At 56.6% G+C, this 21,184-nt stretch overlaps 1 protein-coding gene across 1 annotated transcript; it reads right to left on the bottom strand.

The window, feature by feature from the left end:
- Window positions 1-14,558: 14,558 nt before the first annotated feature.
- On the bottom strand, window positions 14,559-20,874 carry CBX4 (chromobox 4). The gene is made up of 5 exons (XM_030827950.1): window positions 20,608-20,874; window positions 20,436-20,479; window positions 19,244-19,309; window positions 17,034-17,100; window positions 14,559-16,785 (listed from the first exon to the last, which is right to left on the bottom strand). Exons 1-5 carry the CDS (start codon window positions 20,674-20,676, stop codon window positions 15,352-15,354), a joined length of 1,680 nt encoding a protein of 559 aa, XP_030683810.1. The 5' UTR covers window positions 20,677-20,874; the 3' UTR covers window positions 14,559-15,351.
- Window positions 20,875-21,184: the final 310 nt, after the last annotated feature.

The following is a 21,184-nucleotide window of genomic DNA, read 5'->3' as shown; positions in this document are numbered from 1 at the left end:
TGGTGTCCACCTGTAAAATGAGAGTGGTGTCCCAGAGTCTCTCCAAAGCTCCTTGTGGTGACTCTATGGTCTTAAGAAACCATTCACTTTATAGGCTTATCTCAGTGCACAGCTGATGCCTCTGATGCGGGGGTGGCTGTGGCTGTGCTGCCGCTCCTATGGGGGAGGCATCCTGGCCAGCACGCTCTTTGCACCTGATGACTCCCTATGGCAGCTGCACAGCACTGCGGTTAGGAGCCCAGGCCACATGGATTTCAGCCCCAGCTCTACCACTCAGTAGCTGTGTGACCCTGGGCCAGGTGCTTGACCTCCCAAGGCACCCATTTCCTCGTGGAGGTAATAATAGTATATATAACCTCAATTTACCACACGGATGAAAAGACAATGCATGTAAGGGTTCCTCCGCGGCACCTGGCTCAGTGAGCAATCTGTAATTGTGAGCTGTTGTCATTAAGAGGCCGTGGGAACACTAGTCAGTGGTGTGTATATCCAGGGGTGGGTGTTGCTTCTGGCATCTCTCCTAAATTCAAGCTGATGATGAGAGTCATCAGAGAGAGAGAACAAAATGCCCCACAAGCTATGACAAAAGGAACCTCTATTTCATAGAGAAGAGTAAAGGACAGAGACCAAAGCCAATAACTAGTGTTTAAACATGCAGAGAGAGAGAAAGAAAGAGAAAGAGAGAGAGAGAGATGCTTCTTCTGCCTTCCACTGCCATGGGCAGGTGGGAAATACCACTGACCCTGGGGACCCTGGGATGGTCCCTGAGTGGACCGTATGCCAGGAGCCTGGCCGGAGAGCCAAGAGTGGTCATGGCCCCCTGGGAGTTCTACTCTTTTCTAGGCAGCAGCAGTGACTGAGACCTTGTACACAAAACTCATTCATTCAATCCGTATTTATCTAGGCCTTCCAGAAACGGTGCTAGGCTGTGCTGGAGAGTGATAGTGAAAAAGACACAGTCCCTACCAGCGAGAGACATTGGGTCCAGCCGATGAGTAAGACAAGCCAACAGAGTAGGGCAACAAGACCAGGATCCCTTTGGGGCATTACTGAGCACATGGCCTCAGTCTGGAATTCTGGACACATTCTTCACCCTAACGGGGGTGCACTGGGGATTTAAAACCCCCAAGAGCCAGGGATCTTTCCCACCCAAGCTAATTTCTGGGCAGCTGTGCCACTGCAGGGCATGCAGAAGGAAGACAGCCTTCCAGAGGAAAGGCGCCTTGTTCCTTGCTTTGTGACACTCATCCCTGCGAGGTAGAGAAGACAAGGAGGGCTCTTCCCTCGGGAGCTTCCAAGGTTCCGGGTGAGAGCTAGCCAGCTCTGCGTTTGGAGCAGAGAGAGGTAAGCGGCCCACGCCTGCTGCGCCTGCGAGGTGCTGCGGGAAGGGCTACTCTGGAAAGCATTATTTATAGATCTGACTGTTTGCCCACTCTTATCTTGAAGACAGGAATTTGGGACACTAGGTCACAAGTTGGTCTCTTCCTTTGTCAGCAATCCATTCAACATGGCAAGGTCCACAACCACCGCACAAGGCATGGATGACACAAAGAGATGGCTTGCCTGCAAGAGACCCAGCTGGTCTGGAGTTGGAGGCACATTTCATTTCTCTGCCCAGCTGGGCAGGCGGCTGGAGCAAACCAGGAGATCGCCTCAAATGTTTTAAATGTCAATATGGTCCCTCCTTGCTGGCTTGCCAAGATTTGACCAGCTAAATTGGCCTGTGTGGTGTGTTCCGTGCAGTGCATGGTATGAATTTCGATTTGTCATGAATGCTGTAAGGGAGGCTGGCCAGCCGTCAACAGCAGCATGCAAACTCCCAGGGATGCTGTTCTGAAGGCTTCCACCTCCGTCTTGAGAGCTACTTCTTGTCTCTTTGGAGCTTCAGTTTCCATAAAGGCCCTCACTGGGCCCTTGGGCCCGGACTGGGTTGGGGAAGGGACCAGTCCCATTTGGGAGGCCGCAGTGCCTTCAGCACCCTTGGCAAACTTCTTGGGTGCTGCAATCCTGCCTAATGCCAGCCTTCTAGCAAGGCCTAGAGGCGGGTCTGTCATTCCCACAGTGTCATATGTGCCAGGGACAACCTAAATTGTGAGCTACACTCACCTAAACTACCAGAGGGCTTCACTTGCTCAGTCATTACTCAGCCAGCCGGGCCACGCAGACTATTTTCTACTGACTTCGCCTCTCTCCCATCACAGGGAGGCAAGTGAGAGAGTAGGAAGGCGTTGTTCTTCTCTAGCATGGTCCACCGTCAGAAGGGGAACACCAGCCCAGCATGAGGAGAGTGACCTGGGGGCCAAGGGCGATTTCTTTCTTTCTTTCTTTCTTTTTGAGACAGAGTTTCACTGTTGCCCAGGCTGGAATGCAGTGGCATGATCTCAGCCCACTGCAACCTCCGCCTCCCGAGTTCAAGTGATTCTTGTGCCTCAGCCTCCCGAGTAGCTGGGACCACAGTTGTGCACCACCACACCTGGCTAATTTTTGTATTTAAGTAGAGATGGGGTTTCACTATGTTGTCCAGGCTGGTCTGGAACTCCTGTCCTCAGGTGATCTGCCCGCCTCAACCTCCCGAAGTGCGAGGATTATAGGCATGAGCCACCTCGCCTGGCCCCGAGGGTGCTTTAGTCTTAGAATCTTCTCATTACAGGTGTGGTTGAATATTTCTGGGACCCAAGCTGTTTCCAGGAGCTGGCCCCATACCTGGCTGATGACAAAATAATTCACCCCTTCCAATCTACCCTTCCCCAGATGAAATAAAAATGACTGGGCATCCAGATTAATGACTGGATCACACGCAGGAACGTACTGGTTGTGAGCAGCCCTGGGCCAGGGCAGAGGTGAGCTTGACAATCATGTGGACGCTGGCTTTTGATTACTGCTGCTTCTGGGCTCACGCTACCCAGGGCTTTCTTTAGACCATCTCTAGGTGAGCTTGCTGCCCCAGGAATGATCACCTCCATTTTACCGGTGAGAGGTTCAAGGACTTCCCTTCCTTCTTTCCTCCCTTGCCCTTCTCTCCCCTTCCTTCTCCTTCCCTCCTACATCCTTTTTTCCTTCCCTTTCTTCCTCCCTTCCTTTAGCAAATAGCCCTGGAGCAGCTGACTGGTTCTAGGAGCTGAGAACAGGGTGATGGGTAAGAGGGACAAGGGCTTGCTTTCACGGTGTTTACATTCTAGCGGGGCAGGGGACAAGTCAACAAATCAATAATTTCAGATAAGAACAGCTGCTCTAAGAAGAAAAACTGGGGAGTGAGATGCAGTCCACTTTAGGCCAGTGGTTGGGGACGGCTTCTCTTGAGGGGTGGCATTTAGGGGACTAAATGGTAACAATGAGCTGGCCTTGGGCAGGTCTGGGGGCAGAGCCACCAGTGCCAGGGCACAGAGCTAGGAAGTGCAGAGTGGCTGGTACCCATGGCCGGGCTTGCCTGAACCCCTAATCCTTGCTCTTTCTGCCACATCCTGCCTTCCCACTTGGCCGAAGAATCGTGGTTGGCCAAAGGTGGGGCTAAGCTATGCAGTGGGAGGGGCCAGGCTGAGCTGGAGGTGACCAGGAGCCTCCCCGTACAGGGCCCTGGTGCCAGGGTCCTCACCCTCCCAGACTCCTGTTCATTTGTGTTGAGGACATGGGGTGAAGGATCTGAAAATGCACGCACAGGCAGACGACCCACCCAGACCATTCACAGCCACAGCAGCTTGGGACTCTCTGCTTGGCCCAGGTAGGGAGACACTTACGGTCCTTCTCAGGCCTGCCGTGAGGCTCCAGGGTCAGCGCCTATCCCCAGCCCCAGGGAGGCACTCCCAAGAACCTATTTTAAATCTCAACCCAGCATTTTTGGCCAACTTACAGAGAAGCTGCAAGATGAGTAAAGGAACTTGCCTATATTTTTTATCTAGATTTACCAGTTGTTGACATTTGCCCATCTGCTTTGTCATTGGTGCTCTCTCTATTCTGTGTGTGTGTGTGTGTGTGTGTGTGTGTGTGTGTGTGTGTGTGTGTGTGTTTTGAGATGGAGTCTCTCTCTTGTCACCCAGGCGCGATCTCGGCTCATTGCAACCACCATCTCCCGGGTTCAAGCAATTCTCCTGCCTCAGCCTCCCGAGTAGCTGGGATTATAGGCACCGGCCACCATGCCCGGCTAATTTTTTGTATTTTTAGTAGAGACAAGGTTTCACCATGTTGGCCAAGCTGGTCTCAAGCTCCTGACCTCAGGTGATCTGCCTGCCTCAGCCTCCCAAAGTGCTGGGATTACAGGCGTGAGCCACCGCGTCCGGCATTCCCCCATATTTTTTTCTAAACCATTTGAGAGTCCATTGGAGACCTTGTGCCCTTTCTGTCTGCATACTTTGGGGTAGTGTGTTTTCCCTGCGATCAAGGACAAGATCTTACACAACAACCACAGTGCAATGACCAGAATCAGGATGTTTAACATCAATCCAATACTGTTGTCTAACCCACAGTCCAGATGCAGTTTTCTCAGTCTCCTCAATAATGCTCTTTATAACTCACTTCTCTTTTCTGTCCCAAGAGCAAAGGATCCTGTGCTCATTCTGCGCCCTCTCCCTTTGGTCTCCTTTGCGCTGGGCAGGACCTTGGCCTCTCTCTGTGTTCCTTCACCTTGGCCTCTGAAGAGTACGCATCTGGGATTTTTTTTTTTTTTTTTTGAGATGGAGTCTCGCTCTGTTGCCCGGACTGGAGTGCAGTGGTGTGATCTTGGCTCACTGCAAGCTCCACCTCCTGGGTTCATGCCATTCTCCCGCCTCAGCCTCCTGAGTAGCTGGGACTACAGGCACCCGCCATCGCGCCCAGCTAATTTTTTGTATTTTTAGTAGAGACGGGGTTTCACCGTGTTAGCCAGGATGGTCTCGATCTCCTGACCTTGTGATCTGCCCGCCTCGGCCTCCCAAAGTGCTGGGATTACAGGCGTGAGCCACTGCGCCCGGCTGCATCTGGGATTTCTTCATGGTGGGATTCAGGCGCTGCGTTCTGGCGGGAAAACCGCTGGAATGACACTACGGACTTCTGGGTGCAGCTTCTCAGTGTTGGGAGGCCCACGATGGCAGTTTGGCCCATCATTGGTAACACTGGCTTTGATCCTTCCAATGTGATTTTTTTTAACTTTTAAGTTCAGGGGTACAAGTGCAGGTTTGTTACGTAGGTAAACTTGCGTCATGGAGGTTTGTGGTATAGATTATTTCATCACCCCGGTATTAAACCTAGTACCCATTAGCTGTTTTTCTTGATCCTCTCCCTCCTCCCACCCTCCACCCTCCAAAAGGCTTCAGTGTGTGTTGTTCCCCTCTACGTGTCCATGTGTTCTCGTCATTTAACTCCCACTTATAAGTGAGAACATGTGGTATTTGGTTTTCTGTTCCTGTGTTAGTTTGCTAAGGATAATGGCCTCCAGCTCCATCCATGTCCCTGCAAAGGACATGATCTCTATTTTTTTTTTTTTTTTTTTTTTTTGAGATGGCGTCTCAATCTGTCACCCAGACAAGAGCACAGTGGTGCAATCTTGGCTCACTGCAACCTCAGTCTCCAGGATTCAGGCAATTCTCGTGCCTCAGCCTCCTGAAAAGCTGTGACTACAGGTGCACACCAACACGCCTGGCTAATTTTTGTAATTTTTTTTTTTTTTTTTTTTTGAGACGGAGTCTCACTCTGTCGCCCAGGCTGGAGTTCAGTGGCGCCATCTCGGCTCACTGCAAGCTCTGCCCCCCGGGTTCACGCCATTCTCCTGCCTCAGCCTCCTGAGTAGCTGGGACTACAGGCGCCTGCCACCATGCTCAGCTAATTTTTTGTATTTTTAGTAGAGACGCGGTTTCACCATGTTAGCCAGGCTGGTCTCGATCTCCTGATCTTGTGATTGCCTGCCTCACCCTCCCAGAGTGCTGGGATTACAGGCGTGAGCCACCACGCCTGGCCTAATTTTTGTAATTTTAGTGGAGATGGGGTTTCATCATGTTGGCCAGGCTGGTCTCAGGTGATCCTCCCGCCTCAGCCTCCCAAAGTGTTGGGATTACAGGCGTGAGCCACCACACCTGGCCGACGTCGTTCTTTTATATGGCTGCCCAGTGGGGTGTTTTTGATTCACACCATTTCCCAGCCTCCTCTGGGCCTTTGTGTCTTCCTCGTCGTCGTCCTGGGCACCCCGGTCATGCTGGGTGCTCCTCGCCCGCTTCTGTCTGTTTCTGTTATGATGTTTCTCCAGGGCTTGGTCCCCGACCCTTTGGCTTCCTGACCTCTCTTTCTGTCTGTCTTTATCTCTGCTCTTCTCTTGGTTTCCTCTGTCCCTGCTGCCACCTCCTCCCTTGATTTTATCCTTGTCTCATCCCTTTCTTATTCTCTCTCCAAAACACTGAAATGTCCATGACTGCAAGTGCCACATGGATCAACCACCAGGTTAACCTACAGCTGAAGACTGCAAGGTGCACCCTCTGGTTCACACTTCTTTCCTAAGAGGATTAAAATGGAAGTGAGGAGAGTTTCCTCTGCGGAGCTGGAGCTTGGAGGCCTTATACGCTGCCCTAGGCAAGACTCATCCGGGAACTCATCTCCAGGCCCAGAAGAAAGGGCTGGCTTCAGGACCAAGCATTCCATAGGAAAGCTCCTCTCCCTGCCATCTGACTGCCTTCTGCCCACCCACAGGTCCTCTTGCAAAGGAGGGCACACAGACCCCTACTCCCCTGTGGACCTAGGGCTGAAGTTCGCTGTGGTTTGGCTACGGCTGAGCAAGGCAGAGTCAACTCCCAGCTCTGAGGTTAGCAGGTTTCTCACCCTTCGAAGGACGGGGCCCACAGCAGCCTTCCTCTCCACTTGGTGGTCACCGGATTGGAGGAAGACCAGACCCTCACATCTTTCTGGGTTAGGCCCCAAACCACAGTCTGGAGAATGGAAGCCAGACCACGGCCCTCTAACAGCCACACTTGACCACTCACTCACTGCTTTGGTATTGAACTTTGAATTATGTTATCATCATTCCTATTACTATACCCAATTTTATAGCTGGCAGATAGGTAAACACTGTTCCTGAGTGGAACTCAGATATCCGCTTGTGGGCCAAGAATGATCTCTCTTGGATGATGTCAATAATTCCCCTTGATGTTGACTTTGGTCTTTGGGGCCTCACTTTCCCCATTGTAGAACAAAGGGCTTGGAATAGAAACCCCCTGGCCTCTCTCTGTTCTGAGCTTCCAGGAGCTATCCCTCCACCATTAATGAGCCAGCCCTTTCCTCTGGGAGGGGCAGATGACTTACAATCCCCGTGGAGCTGACTGCACTGGCCCTGGCGTTGGTTATGAGGATGATTTGGTATGTTTGTGTGTGTTTCCCTCCTGGACCAACCCCTGGGACTTTCCACCCTTCTGGTTCCTCTGCAGACATTTGTTTTCATCCTAGTCTATGGAACAAGACATCACTAAGGACCAGAGCGATGCAAAAGACAAAGGGGAGAAACATTCCTGGCCACCCTGTCTAGTTCTTCCCGCTGGGCCAGGGGCTAGTTAGCACTGTCTCCAGCCTCAGGCCCTCAGCAGTCTCAGGGCTTGCCAGGTGCAGGTTAGGGAGCAGCTCAGAGGCTGGCCTACCTTTTCTGTACCTCTGCAGGTGACACAGCTCAGGGGATGTCAGAACCAAAGGCCTGGAAAGCTCACACTCCACCCAACCCTCTCCTTTTGCAGATGAGAAACCCAAGGTCCAGAAAGGGGACGCAATGGCCATAGCAGCAGCAGAGCAGGGACTGAGTCCCAAGGCTGATGACTTTGACTTCGGTGCTCCAGCATCCATCTCCCCTGGATTTCTCAGCTCGCAGGCTCGATAACTCTCTTCTCTCCCCAGACTTGTTGGCAGGCAAGAGGAATAACTCATGTGAGTCAAAAGCAATTTGCAAACATAAATAATTTTCGATGCCAGGAGAGGAGACGGTGGGAAGATGCATGGAAGGTTGAGAGGAACACAGCCAGCCCCAAGTCTCCCTCGCCCTGCTGGGCACTTCCTCTCCCCTCCTCGGCGCTGGTGGGAGAGTCGGAGTGCGCCATAAACAAGGCAGGAAACGGCTATCATGATGCTTGCTTCCGCTCTTCCTAGAAGGGATTCTGCTCGCCAATCTCTCCTCTCCCCACCCCCTACCATGCACAGGATTTTGTACTCCCAGCTCCTCTGGAGGCTCAGAGGAGGAGATGGTCCTGCTGCACTGGCCCAGCCTTCCTCTACTTGGCTTGTCTTTTTCCTTGTCCTCAACCCCAAACAGCAAGTATCCTAACAAAGAATGGATAGCACACTATTATTTTTGTGACATTCATATCAGTGTCATATTCCAAAGGAGCTTGACATAATTGTCCTGTTCCTAATTTGGACACTGGTTTACGAAAGTGTGGTGACCACTGGAGACTGTTCTCTGACAGCGTAACATGTATTCGCTCCTTTCCCCAGGGTACTAAGACTCACGTGGCCCTGACAGCTAGCACAGTCTCTTAGGAGGTTCCGGAGGGTGGCAGTGGGAATGAGTGTAGAGCTGTGTCATTTCGGAGGGCTGAGAGCATTCCACACACTTTCCCAAAGCCCACCCCAAGAGGCTGTCTAATGCAGGGAGAAACAATGAGAAACCAGATACCATGGAATTAGCAAAGAATTTCTCAGATGAAACAGGAAAGGGAGGAAATCCAGAGGGGTTTACATTACACCTGGCTCAGGTTGAAAGGATTCAGGGCCAGTTGTTGGCAATATTAAACTCCAGGCTACGTTTGAAAGGGTCCTTCACTCGGGCAGCCAAAGAGAGGCATTCCTGCCAGGATAGGTTGCATCGCTGCAGATCTCCAGCCCTACGTGCACACACACGTGCACACACACACACGCGTGCACACACGCATGCACATGCACACACGCACACACACGCATGCACACACACACGCGTGCACACACATGCATCTTGGACATCTCTTGTTAATGTCAGCCCTCTGCCCCGAACTAGATTTGAAAACTTGTAGGTAATCAAGTTTTCTGGTTAAGAGAAATAATCCCAGCCAACATTTAGTAAGCTCTTATGTGTCAGGCCTTATCCAAACAGTTCACATGAAGACCAGATCCAAAAATAAAAGTGTGCTTTGTCCTCTGTGTGTTGCTCTGTGTGTGTATGTGTGTGTGTGTGGTCACATGCACACCCACATCTCTGCCACCCTGAGTTGCATGTTAAAGCTGCCTACGTAAGGGTAAAGTGGTTGTCATGCGGTTAGAAACGTGTAACATGTGTCCGGGCACGATGGCTCATGCCTGGAATCCCACCAATTTGGGGGGCTGAGGCGGGTGAATCACTTGAGCTCAGGAGCTCAAGACCAGTCTGACCAACATGGCAAAACGTCATATCTACTAAAAATACCAAAATTAGCAGGGCATGGTGGTGGGCGCCTGTAATCTTAGCTACTCGGGAGGCTGAGGCAGGAGAATCACCCGAACCCGGGAGGTGGAGGTTGTGGTGAGCCGAGATCGCGCCATTGCACTCCAGCCTGGGCAACAAGAGCGAAACTCTGTCTCAAAAAAAAAAAAAGAAAGAAAGAAAGAAAAGAAAAAAAAAAGTATAACATGTACCACTAGGCTAAATACAGAAATTCAACCATGAGCCTCTGGAACTCACTCCAGGATTATCCTTAGGGTCTGTTTCCCCAAATTCAATTACTACATCATTACCTGGAGGCTCCTGAAATTCTCAGAGATGGATCAGGTGGAGAGCCGGGGGCAGCAGGACCCCAGAGCAGCTGAGTGTGCACATGTCTGCTCTGCCCATGGTGGGGAGAGAGGGAACAGCCTCTGGGGTGGGGGGGGATGAGTCTCCTGAATGCTGGAGCTCCTGGGGGCAGCCCTGGGCCATTGGTTTGTGGGCGATGTTAATGGCTTGCAGAGCAGGAACTGGCTTCCCTGCCTGAAAGCCCCAGTCTCTCTCTCTCTCTCTCTCTCTCTCTCTCTCTCTCTCTCTGTCACACACCACACACACACACACACACACACACACACACACACACACACACACACAGTTCCATACAGACACACACAAGGCATCGGATTCTGAGGTTTCTATTTAAGAACTGTGCAGGAGCTGAGGGAGTGCAGAGGACACCAAGACACACTGTTGTCCTTTCAGGAGCTCCAGGCTCTTGTCTAGTTGGAGAATCCAGGCCCATATGCATATATGGGTGTTGCAATGTGCAATTGATTGACAATGAGTGGTGGGCGGGGGTGGGGGGCAGTAAACAGTGAATACGTAAATAATTCAGCAGAGCAGGCCCTGGTAAAGGCTGGAATAATCTAGAACAACCTCAGGGAGGAGATGGGGCCTGAGCTGGCCTCTGAAGGACTCATAGAACCCTGGAAATTGGGAGCAGGACGGACCCTGGGAGGCAGATGATGCTAGTTCTAAATCCTTCTTTCCTCATTGACTGGCTGTTTGACCTTGGGCAGGTTACTCAAGCCTCCATATTGCCACCTGTGAGAGAGGGACAATGACATTCCCCACCTCACCAGATGTGAGGATTTAATGAGATAATCCCCCTAAAATGCCTGGCCCATAGTAAGCTCAATCAATGTTAACTGTTATCATTTACTGCAAAGGGAAGAGAGGGGCAGGAGGAGGGAGTTGGGGGCGTGGTGGCTGCAGGAAGTAGACACTTGTGTCCAAGAATAACAACCTTCAGTAGGATTTCCTCTGCCCAGCAGTCACCTTCTCAGAAGAGCAGCCACCAGAACACAGAACCAGAGAATACGCTTATTTGGAGAAGAAAGAAGATTTGATTTTGTCCAAGTGCAGGCTTGCCAATTTGTGGCTTGTCCTAACTCTCCTGTCCCAATGTCACTCTTAGGGACCCAGGATAAAGTTGGGGAGGCTGAGGCTGAGGTCTCAGATCCACAGATAATCCCCCCAGCAGGAACTGAGGGAAGAAGGCAGAGAGCTTTAGAGAGGGGGAGAGGGGTCAGGAGAGTTCTTTAGAGGTAAATATGACTGTGTGTCCATCCCTCAGTCAAATTAAGACTCCAGGCCAGAAATCGTTAGGAGACATTTAGATCTGACACAAGATGTTTAATGTTCCCTGGTGAAGAAATAACCTGTGTGTTTACGTAGGGAGTTTCCCAGGAGTGCTCAAGGTTCTCTCCCGACCCAATTCATCTTCACCGTCTTGGCTCATCCTTTAAGGTAACCAAGAAATGGAGCTGTGGACAGGTAAATGTTCTCTGGTGAGGGGAGTTGGTGCACCAGCCAAGTCTCCCTTGTTTGCTCTAGAAGTTTGCTGTTTGGTGCTGGTGGGAGTGGGGGAGGAGCCCAATGTGGGCCAAATGGCAGAGGGACCCATTCTGGGTTGTATTTCCCTGGGTTGTATCGCATGCACAGAGAACCCGAGAACCCCCACCCAGCCCCCACTAAATACCAGGTGAGGACCGTACCATCATGCAGTCATCCAGCAACTGTTCTACGCCTGACAACATACAGTATCATAACCACAGTGGCAGGACAGGTGGCTTTCAGCTTCCCGTGCCTTCTCTCTCCTACTGGACTAGAACATCCCTGTGGGCAGGGACTGACCCTGTTGATGACTCAGGACCAAAATAGGGCTTCCAGATAAAATCCAGGATGGCCAACTAAAGTCTGAATTTTACATAAACGACACATCCTTTTTTTAAAAAAAAAGTAGAAATATGTCTCTAACATTTCATGGGACATACTTCCACTAAAAAATTATGCATTGTGCATCTGAAATTCAAATTTCACTGGGCGCCCTAGATTTTTATTTGCTCAATCTGCCAACACTGGACCCAAAGCACCCTGGATCTGTGGATCTCCTCTCCGCTGGCCCCAGTGGGATCCAGAGATGGAGCAAATGCAAAAGGGCTGAACTTGGCTCTTCTGCAAATGAGCTGGGGGAGGGGCAGGCTGCACGGAGACCAGAGACTGGGGCGGGGCTGGGGCAGGCAGGGCTCGCTTTTCAGGGGTGGATACACAAGTGCTCCTCTCTCTGCCTGGGTGAGCTCCAGCCTGGATGCTGGAGGTTCAGCCCCATTAGAAAGATTCATTTTGAGAAAAAATAAAGACACGTGGGCTTCCTAGTGTTCAGGGTTAAGACCTAGCGCCCTGCTTTCCTTCTCTTCCCTGAGCTTGGGCTCAAAGAGAGGTTTTACTACCCTTTGCTTGTGACGTGCTGGGCAGAGGGACATCCAGGGTTAGGAAGAGGCCGTCTACACCCAGGAGAACTGGGGCACCTGGACTCTCCCCACCCCAAAGACCCTTTGAGGAGAAACCCTCCTGTCCCAATGCCAGAGCTCCTGACCCCCTTGGCACGTTTCCACAGGACACCTTAGAAAGCCTGTGTCCAAGAGGCCCTGGGGCAGGTGGCCATGGCGTGTCTCCCTGCAGGTGGTGGAGCAGCCAGCTGGGCTCTACAATAAGCATGGAACCTGGGCACGCTCTCTGCCTATCAGGACCTCAGACTCTCCTCCCACAGGGAAGCCCAACCCCTGTGGGGACTGAATTGAACAAGAGTCACAAGCCCAGTGGCACCTGGTATGTCTCAGAAGGTCAGCAAATGTCCCTTTCCTTCTAGGACAGAGGGGGTCTTAGACCCTCTAGGGGCAGAGGGGGTCTTGGACACTCTGTTGGGTCTGGCACCAGGCTGATACCCCAGCAGCTCTTCCTGACCCACCCATGGCCTCTGCCCATTGTCTGCCTTCTGACCTCAGGCTTCAGGCTCTGCCCAGGACCACCCTTCTCCACTCGAGGGCTCTGCTAGCAAGCCTGGTTTTGAAGGCCTCAGGCCACCTGCAGGCCACACCTTTCCAGGAATGGTGGTGGAACAGTTTCCTTCCCTGTTCTGCGGGAGTGCCACCCTCTACCTCCCCTCTCCCACCCCCAGACCCAGCCAGGCAGAAGCCACCCACAGGGTAGGGGACACCACCAAGGGCTAAGGGTCACTCCGGTCACTAACTGCGGGCCTGAACAAGAGGTTTCCCTTCCCATCCCGAGTCTTCAGTTCTCCTCAGCTAGAAAAACAGGGGGACGACGTCCATGCCTGGCATGGGCCTTTGTGTACCAGCCGGTGAAGGACAGGCCCAATTCTCGTGCCCAGCAGGCAGTTTGCCAGAAGCAAGATCACCCTCCTTCCACCCCCGGGGTGGCAAAGGACATTCATTCCGTGGAGGGGGAGGGGACTGTGTAACTCACTCTAAATGGGGCTGGGGTGACGGGGGAGTGGGAGGGACCACTCACAAAAGCCAGGGCTAGAAACTCCCAACGGCTTTTTTTTAAAGAACTTCCCTTCCCCCTCCCGTCCCCCCGCTGGGCTCCCCTCCCCCACGTCCAGCCGCTGGTGGCCTGCAGCCAACACTGGCCACACTGTCCGCATTCAGGCCTCCCCGCCCTCCTGGCCCTCATCTCTCCCCAGCCTTCCCCACACACTGGCTCTCTCGCCACCTCGCCAACCCCCACCACTCTGAACCACGTTGACCTCTTCCGCCCTGGCGCCCCGCACAGACCCGGGCCCCTTGGTCCCCGGGCAGGGGAAGGGCTTCGGAGGCCGGGAGCGGCCCCGCGCCCGCCAGGCCCCCAGCCCCGCGGTCCCTGGCCCTGTGCGGCCACCTCAACCAGGAGGAAGATCGCTGCGTCTGCAGAAAGCTGGCCACCGCCGCCGCATTCCCGGGTCGCGGCTTCCTGGCCCGCTGAGCCGCACCCCGGAGTTCGGCCCAGTCCCGTCGCCCCCTCCGGGACCTTAACCCCTTCCTCCCCCGCGACACCAAGGGCCTTGGCCTTGCCACCCTAAGGGAGAAGGGTGAGGAGTCCCAGCTCTCCTCGCTAAGGAAGTGGGGGTGGCAGGCCTCGCTCGCCCGCCCTCGTCCCCGTCCCCATCCATCTCGCAGGAAGCCCCCCGCCCCCGACCCCGGCAGCGCTCGCCGCGCCTCTAGTGGGAGCCTCTGGCCTGGTGGTTTCCGGGGAGAGAGCCCGAAGAGCAAGGGCCTCGGCAGCTTCCTCAGTGGGGCGGGGCCGGCGATGCCAGCCAGGGACGCCGGAGAGGCTGGGGGTCCCCGCCCCGCGGAACCTGCCCTACCGGGCGCGATTATTAAGAAAGAACCTCCCTGCCCCGCCAGGGCCTGCGCCTGGGTGTGTTGAGCCCCAGGGGTGGAGGCTGGGGGGGAGGAGAGTCAAAGGTCAGCCGCTGCCCGGTGGGTGCCGCGAGGGAGACTAGCCCCACCCGCGTGCCCACGCCGCCCACCCCTGCACCCCCTCCTCCCCTACCCAGAACCCAGGGTTTGCCAGTGCCTTGGGCACCGCCGGCCGGAAAGCCCTGGGGGCGGGGACGGCTCCCACACCCACCCCCCCGCAGGAATTCCCCTTTCCAGCCGGGAGCCTCTCGACTTCCCAGGGAGCGGGGTCACCCTCCTGCGCCGGCGCCGCGGCCCGCAAAACCAGCCCCACTTCGCTGGTGCAAAGGTTCAGCACAGGGCTCGAAGGCGGAGTTGGTGGGGAGAGGGGTCCGGCCCCTCCCTGCCTCCGACGTTCCTTCTGCGCTCATCTCAAACAGCGAAAATGCACCTTCAACATCTCCATTTAATATTTACATTCAAGCAGGTAATAGTTGGAAGCTTATAGTTTAGACATTTCTAGTAGCAGCAGTTTCTAGAGAGCTCGTGTAGCCTTTTAACAAACTTTTTTTTTTTTTTGCACATAGAAACAACACATCCATGTGTACAGTATCAAAAAATATATACCAAGGTTACTGGTATTGCAGTTCCTGGAAGGGGAAGAGAGGGGAGAAGATGAAATCAACCGAAATGCTGGATGGAGGGGAAGAAAGGTCAAAAGAAAATAGTTTGTCTGATATAGAATATAACATGATCTAGAGGAAACTCCATAAATCTAGGTTTTTATATTTCAATATATAAATACCTACAAATAAATATATATATAGCAGCCCGAAGGGGGGTGCTCGGGCCTTTTGAGCTCAAACAATACATTTCAATAACACCACGTACAAACGGGAGTAGAGTCAGCACTTGACAAGTTAGCACGGTTAAAATATAATACTAGAACTCTGAGGCCGGGTGCAGAGCTGCCCAGTCCGTTCCGGGGGTCCGTCTCCAGCGGGGAAGGGCAGGAGAGGGCGAGCCCCACCGGCACCGCGTGGAAGGGGCCTCCGCCTGGGTCTGACAGCCGCCGCAGGGGGAACATGGTTACCTCCGCTCCGGGCGTCCTCGCCCTGGGGGCCAGCCCTGGTCTCGCGGTTGGCGGGCTGGCGACAGGGGAGCCCGCCCCGAGGCCCCAGGTGCTCAGCTCCCCGCACCCCCCGCGGGAATGGCGCTTCCCCTTCCGACGCCCTCCAGCTACACCGTCACGTACTCCTTGAAAGTAACGGTGAGGCAGTTCGCGGTGACGTCGGTGATAATTATATTCCCAAAGAAGGGCTTGAACTCGCTCAGCGACTCTGCAGGTTCGTCCTGGGCCTCGGCTGGAGGCTTCTCCGCCGTCGCGGCGGGTGCCGCTGCCACCGCCACCGCCACCGCCGCCGCCGCCGGTGTCTCGGGCTTCACCGGGAGGGAGCTGGGCGGCTCCCCGGCCTCGCGGCGCGTCTTCACGCAGCGCAAGTCTATAGGTTCATCCAGGTCCGAGTCTAGCAGGATGACCTCGGGCTGCGGGAGGGCGGCGGCTGGTGGCAGGTCGGCCGGGCGCTCAGCGGCTGGGCTGCCCCCCAGGCAGGTGGGGGTGCTGATGCTGCGCGCAGTCAGCCGCTTCTTGCAGGGCTCGCGCTCGCCGTGGGTCTCGGAGAGGCAGCGCTTGCGCACGTGGGAGAGATTCAGGCCGACGGCGTGGTGGTGGTGGTGGTGGTGGTGGTGGTGATGGGGGTGCGGGTGCGGGTGGTGTGAGGGTGGGTGCGTGCTCCGGGCCGGGTCCCAGGCAAGCAGGTCGGGCTTGGTGGTGAGCTGCAGGGGCTGCTCTCCAAAGGCCTCCTTGGTCGGGGACAGCTTGCGGGAGCCGGCATCCTGGGGCTGCGGATCGCTAACCCCGGACACCTCCTCCTCCCTCCTCTTGGGCGGCGCCTCCACCTTCTTCTCCTCTGCGCCCGCCGCCTTTTTAAAAGTCCTGTCGGCAGGCGGGTGGCGCTCGTCGGCTGCCCGCTTCTTGTGGCTGGGGGAGCGAGCCTCCCCCTCCGCCACCTCGCCGGACTTGATCTTCACCGCCTGCATGCCGTTCTCCATGTATTTGCTCATCACGATCACGATGCGTCCGTTCTTGTTCTTGTTCTTGACTATCTTCATCTTGCCCCCGATCCCGTTGCCCGTCACGGCCTCTTTGGGGGCTGGCATCATTCCGTTGGGGGGGCCCTTCTCGGAGCCTTTGCCTGGAGCACCCGCCGCACCGGCCAGGGGCTTCACCGCCCCCAGGTAGCCTTTGGCCCCCGCGCCTTGCGCCCACTTGTCGGGCGGGTGACTCTTGGCCCCCAGGTCCGGGCAGGTGGGGCTGGGCGCCTCCTTGTGGCCACCCTGGTACTGCAGGTCGTACATTTTGGGGTCGGGCTGGTAGGGGTGGTGCTTCTTGCTGTTGAGCTGGTAGTAGTACTTGCCGCTTTTGCCCGGCGGCGGGGGCTTGCCCGCCCGCTCCTTGCTGTGCGGCTGGTACTGGTGGTGCTTCTTGCTGTTGAGCTCGTACTGATGCCCCTGGCCCTTCCCCTGCGCGCCCAAATCCAGCTTGGCACGGTTGTCAGTGGAGGAGTCCTGGAGTCCGGTCAGGACATTGGAACGACGGGCAAAGGTAGGCACCTGAGGGAACGGGTGCAGGGGTGAGAGGAGGGAGGAGGCCGGCCCCGCCTCATGCCGGGAGTTTCTGGAGTGACCCAGCCCCCACCAGGTCCGCAGCTGCCTCATGGGGGACAGGAGGTGGGAGGTCTAGTAGAAAGGGAGCAGGGCCGGGATGCTGGGAAGAACCAACCCCCACCCCATCCCCGGGCCTGGAGATAACTCTGGTGGCCATGTCAAGGGGGTGCCCGGGGGCGGCCGCATGTATTCACCTGCACCACCAGCGGTTTGGGCTTCGGCCCTCTCTTCCGATATCCCATCAGCTGCTCCTGCCGTTCCCTGGGTGGGAGGGAACAGAGGGCAGTGCTGTTAGCCTCAGGGTCGCCCCCTCCCCGCTAATTCTGGAATCTTCTGTGATGGCCCCCCACCTTCAAAGAGCATCAGGTAGGGCTGGCCGGACACAGAGGAATCAAGAGCTCAGGGCAGGTCAGGCCCCTGTGCCCTCAACCCTCGCACCAACCCTCCTCTGTCCAAGAGGTCCCGGGCAAAGGGCTCCCCCACTTTGATGCCCACACCCGAACCAGCACCCCCCCCAAGCCCCACCTCTATGCTCAGGAGACAGCAGCTCAGGGCTGCACCTCTGGCACTCGTGCCCACAGCCTTGGGCCTGTGGCTCTGTGCGAAGCGAAGTGGACACGGGGGTCCAGAGAAGACAAACCAGCCCAAGCGAGGTGTGCGCCGACCTCATCCCTCCCGACCTCATCCCTCCCGTCAGAAGCGCGGGATGCTAATGACCTCATTAAGATTCCGATAACGAGTGCCTCCGGCAGAAGGGAGGGCTCTTTCTTAAAGGCCAGGAACCAAACGGGGGAGGGGCTGCGCCCTTGTTTACACAGCGGCAAATGAGCCAATTAGGGGCTGGGGGCAGGGGCGGGCCACCAAGGCCAGGGTCTGGCCAGGTTTGTAGCCACCTGGTGAACGCTGGGCTCCTCCCAGCTGAGCAGGTGGGCGTGGCCGGAGCAGCTTGGAGAAGCACCACCTCCTCCTCGGAGTCTGGCTCCTGGCTGACTCAATTTCCAAATTATTAATAAAGCCCATGGGCAGAGGCGCCGGTCACTACAGCCACCAGGCTCCTGCCTGCAGGCCAGCCTAAGGGTGATCCACAGCTGGGGGCTGGATCTTCCCAGGCACTACCCAGCCCTCCACGGAAGAGTGGGATGCCTCTCTAGTGTTTGCCAAAGTTGCAGCCCATTCCTGGGCCAGAAACGGGTTCTTCACAGACCCTAGCCACCACCCCCATGCCCCCTTGGACTAACCCTGGGGAGTTCTGACATGCCCCAGGGCGGGGGCCAGGGCCTGACTCTGAAGTTGCGTGGCATTGCAACAGCCTGCATTTTAATTCTTCAGGGACCCATTATGCAACGTGGCATCAGCCGCTGACACGGTTACAGGGTGGTGAACTCCCAGGTGGAATGGGGCAGGATCCCAGCTACGTGCCCCCCTGCATTGCAGGAGGGCAACTTCCCTGCCAGCCCGGTGGCTAGCTCAGAGGGTCTACAGTTTACAGTTTTAGCGCCAAACGCGCCACAGGAAATAGTGCAAAATAAAAGGGGGAGGAGAGATGGAAGGCAGCGGGGTGGCCGAGCTCCAAGGGCCCCGGCTGCTCCTCCCCTCCTCGCCCTTCCCCCTTCTACCCTCTCCGAAACAGAGAACCACAGCCACCGGCGACGAACCCAGCTGCAGCAGCTGCAGCGTGACAAGCAACCGTGCGCACGAGGATGAGTCCCCCAGAAGAAGGCACCCCTCCACCACCAGGCAGCGCCCACCCCAGGCCCTTGGGCCAAGCCCCCCTGCCTTAAGGGTGGTTGGCCCTGCCCTGCCAAACAGCCCAGTGGGGTCCGGGGGGGGGTGCAACCCAGCACCCTATGGAATCTACTCCTGACCAAGCTTAAATTCCCTGGGGTGTACGGGTGCAGCTTTTAAGGCCATGTCAACTTTTCTCCAGCCGCCAACAGGTTAAGTTCAGTTCCATGACGTCCGGGCGGTTTCACAATGCCAGCTCCCTCAGAGCTGCACCGCGAGGTGCTGGTGCCAAGCGGCCAGTGGCTGCAGGACAGCAACACCTAGGCTCCGGGGGTGGGGCTCCCAGGTTGCAACAGGGGGGGCCCCTGGGGAACGAGGCACAGCCCCAAGTTCTCCGGGCAGCTGCAGGGCCACCCGCACACACCCTTCCCAAACTTCCCCCAAAACCCAAGCCTGGCCTTCCCTGGCCCTGCCCCTGCCCCGCCCCCACCCCAAGCTGCAGCAACCGCCAAGGACGCTGGTTAGAGGAGCTGGGGCCGCAGCGTGCACATCCAGGCCGGTTGGGGAGGGGGCTCCCACCAGCCCCCTCCCCGCCCCTTTCCTATTGCTGCGTCGCCCACTTTGCCATTCCCATATACGGTCACGGGTGGCAGGCGGTGGCTGCGTGGGGGACGCTCACCTGTTCTGGAAGGCGATCAGCAGCCTGGGGTCCAGGATGTTCTCCTCCGGTTCCCACGTGTTATATCTTGCAAGGGAAAAGGGAGGGGGACACGGTGTAAAAAAAAAAAAAAAAAAAAAAAAAGGCCACCTTTGCCGCGGCCTCCAGGTGGGGAGTGACATAAGGCCCTACTCTGTCTTTATGAACATTTAGCTGTGGATGTAGAAGGTAGATTTCTGCAGGCCTGACATAGTCCCTGATACACTGCCCCCCCCCCACCTCAAATAAACACGCAAGGGCAGGAAGAAAGGGGAGGGGTAAGGAAAATGAAACTACCAGTTTATTTTGCAGTTGTCAAGAATTTTAAGCATGTTACTGAGACATGTTCCAAAGCCACTTTGCTCACCAGCAACCCTGCGTGCAAAGCAGCCGAAATGCAAAGTCGCAGTCCCCCTCCTCTCCCCAGCCCCGAGTCCCCGCGAGGGCTTCAGCCGTTCTCCATTTGACCCCTAATCCGATAACCAACAGCCAAGCGGCCCCCCCACACCCCCTCGTGGCCCAGGAGCCCGCTGTCACGGGCGAGCAAACCCCAAATACTCAGCAACACAAAAATATGCCTCCGTGTGTGTGTGTGAGTGTGCGTGTGCCTGCGCGTCTATCTCCATCCGGTGCCTTCGCATTTCAAATTAAAGAAAAAAAATTCTCCACCAAAAGCGCCGCAGTGACAGTTCCCAACATTTTCTGCCTTTCTTCTTCCCCTCCCTGCACCACTAGGAGGGAGAAGGCACACAATTGCATTTTCGTCGCTTTTTAATTTTTTTTTTTTTTTGGTTTTGCAATATGGAGCCGTTCGGTGGAGGGAAAGGGGAAAGGAGCCATTTTCTGCTGCACATCAGTCAGTGCCTGCGCCCTCCCTCCCTCCGCCGGCCTCCCCGGCTCGGCCCCGCGTCTCTCCAGCTCCTCCGGCTCCTTTTAGTGCATAAATTAGTGATGGCATTTCCCGGAGAGCGGAGCACAACACAGGGCGCCGGGCTCGGGCTCGGCGGCTCGGCTTCCCCAGTGCCTGCCACCGACTTCCCCACCCCCTCCTCCCTCCACCCCACCTCCACCCCGCCTCCCGTCCGCTCCCCCCACCCCCCCAGCAGCTCGGCGGGTCCGCGGCCCCAAGCCCCGCGACTCGGCCCCCGGGCCCCCGCCCTCCGCCGCGACTTACTTGGGCGACCAGCCTCTCCATTTCACCAGATACTCCACTCTGCCCTGGGGGGAAGAGACAGCACTCCATCAGCTTCCGCGGGATCCCCGGCCCGGCCCGCAGCCTCCCCACCCCCTCCCCGCCTCCTCGCGGGCCGCTCCGGCCGCCGCTCGCCGCCCCCGCGCCGCCCTACCTTGCGGATCCGCTTCTTCTCGATGCTCTCCACCGCGAAGACGTGCTCGCCAACAGCTGGCAGCTCCATGGCCGAGCCGGAGCGCGCCGGGGCGCGGGCGGCCGGCGCGGCTGCAGACGCTGCTAGCTCCCGCCGGCGCCCAGCTGCCGCCCCGGCCGAAGCGCCCCCGCCGCCGCCGCCGCTCGCCCCGCACAGCCCGGCCGGCCCGCCGCTGCCCGCGCCCGCCCCGGCTCCCGGCTCGCGCTCGCTCAGACAACTGAGCCCGGGCCGCGGCTGCACAAGAACTCATGCAAATCCCGGACGTCAGCGGGCGGGGCCTCGCCGGGCCCAGCTCGGCGTCAGGGGGCGGGCCGCGGCGCGGATTGGCGCAGCCGGGCCTACCGGAGGCCCCGGGCCTGGGCGGCGGGGGGAGGAGGAAAGGGCGCGGGTGGGGGACGCGGAGGGGAGGGCGCCGGGGAGGTGCAGGGGGAGGGATCGGCGAGCCTGGGAGAGGGAGGTTGCAGAGAGGGAGCGGGACCGGGAAGGAGAGGTGTGTCCGCCGGGGCGGAGGCAGGCGGAGAGCTTGACAGCCCGGAAG

Source organism: Nomascus leucogenys, chromosome 14 (assembly GCF_006542625.1).
Source record: "Nomascus leucogenys isolate Asia chromosome 14, Asia_NLE_v1, whole genome shotgun sequence".
Classification (NCBI taxonomy): domain Eukaryota; kingdom Metazoa; phylum Chordata; class Mammalia; order Primates; family Hylobatidae; genus Nomascus; species Nomascus leucogenys.
The sequence above is the reverse complement of the archived record's forward strand: the minus strand, read 5'-3'. Positions and strand labels throughout refer to the sequence as shown.

Coding starts and splice junctions, on each gene's coding strand:
- CBX4 (XM_030827950.1), bottom strand. CDS start 20,676: ATGGAGCTGCCAGCTGTTGGCGAGCACGTCTTCGCGGTGGAGAGCATC. Junction 20,480..20,607: donor AGAAGAAGCGGATCCGCAAG/GTAGGGCGGCGC, acceptor TCTTCCCCCCAG/GGCAGAGTGGAGTATCTGGT. Junction 17,101..19,243: donor CTGATCGCCTTCCAGAACAG/GTGAGCGTCCCC, acceptor CCTCCCACCCAG/GGAACGGCAGGAGCAGCTGA.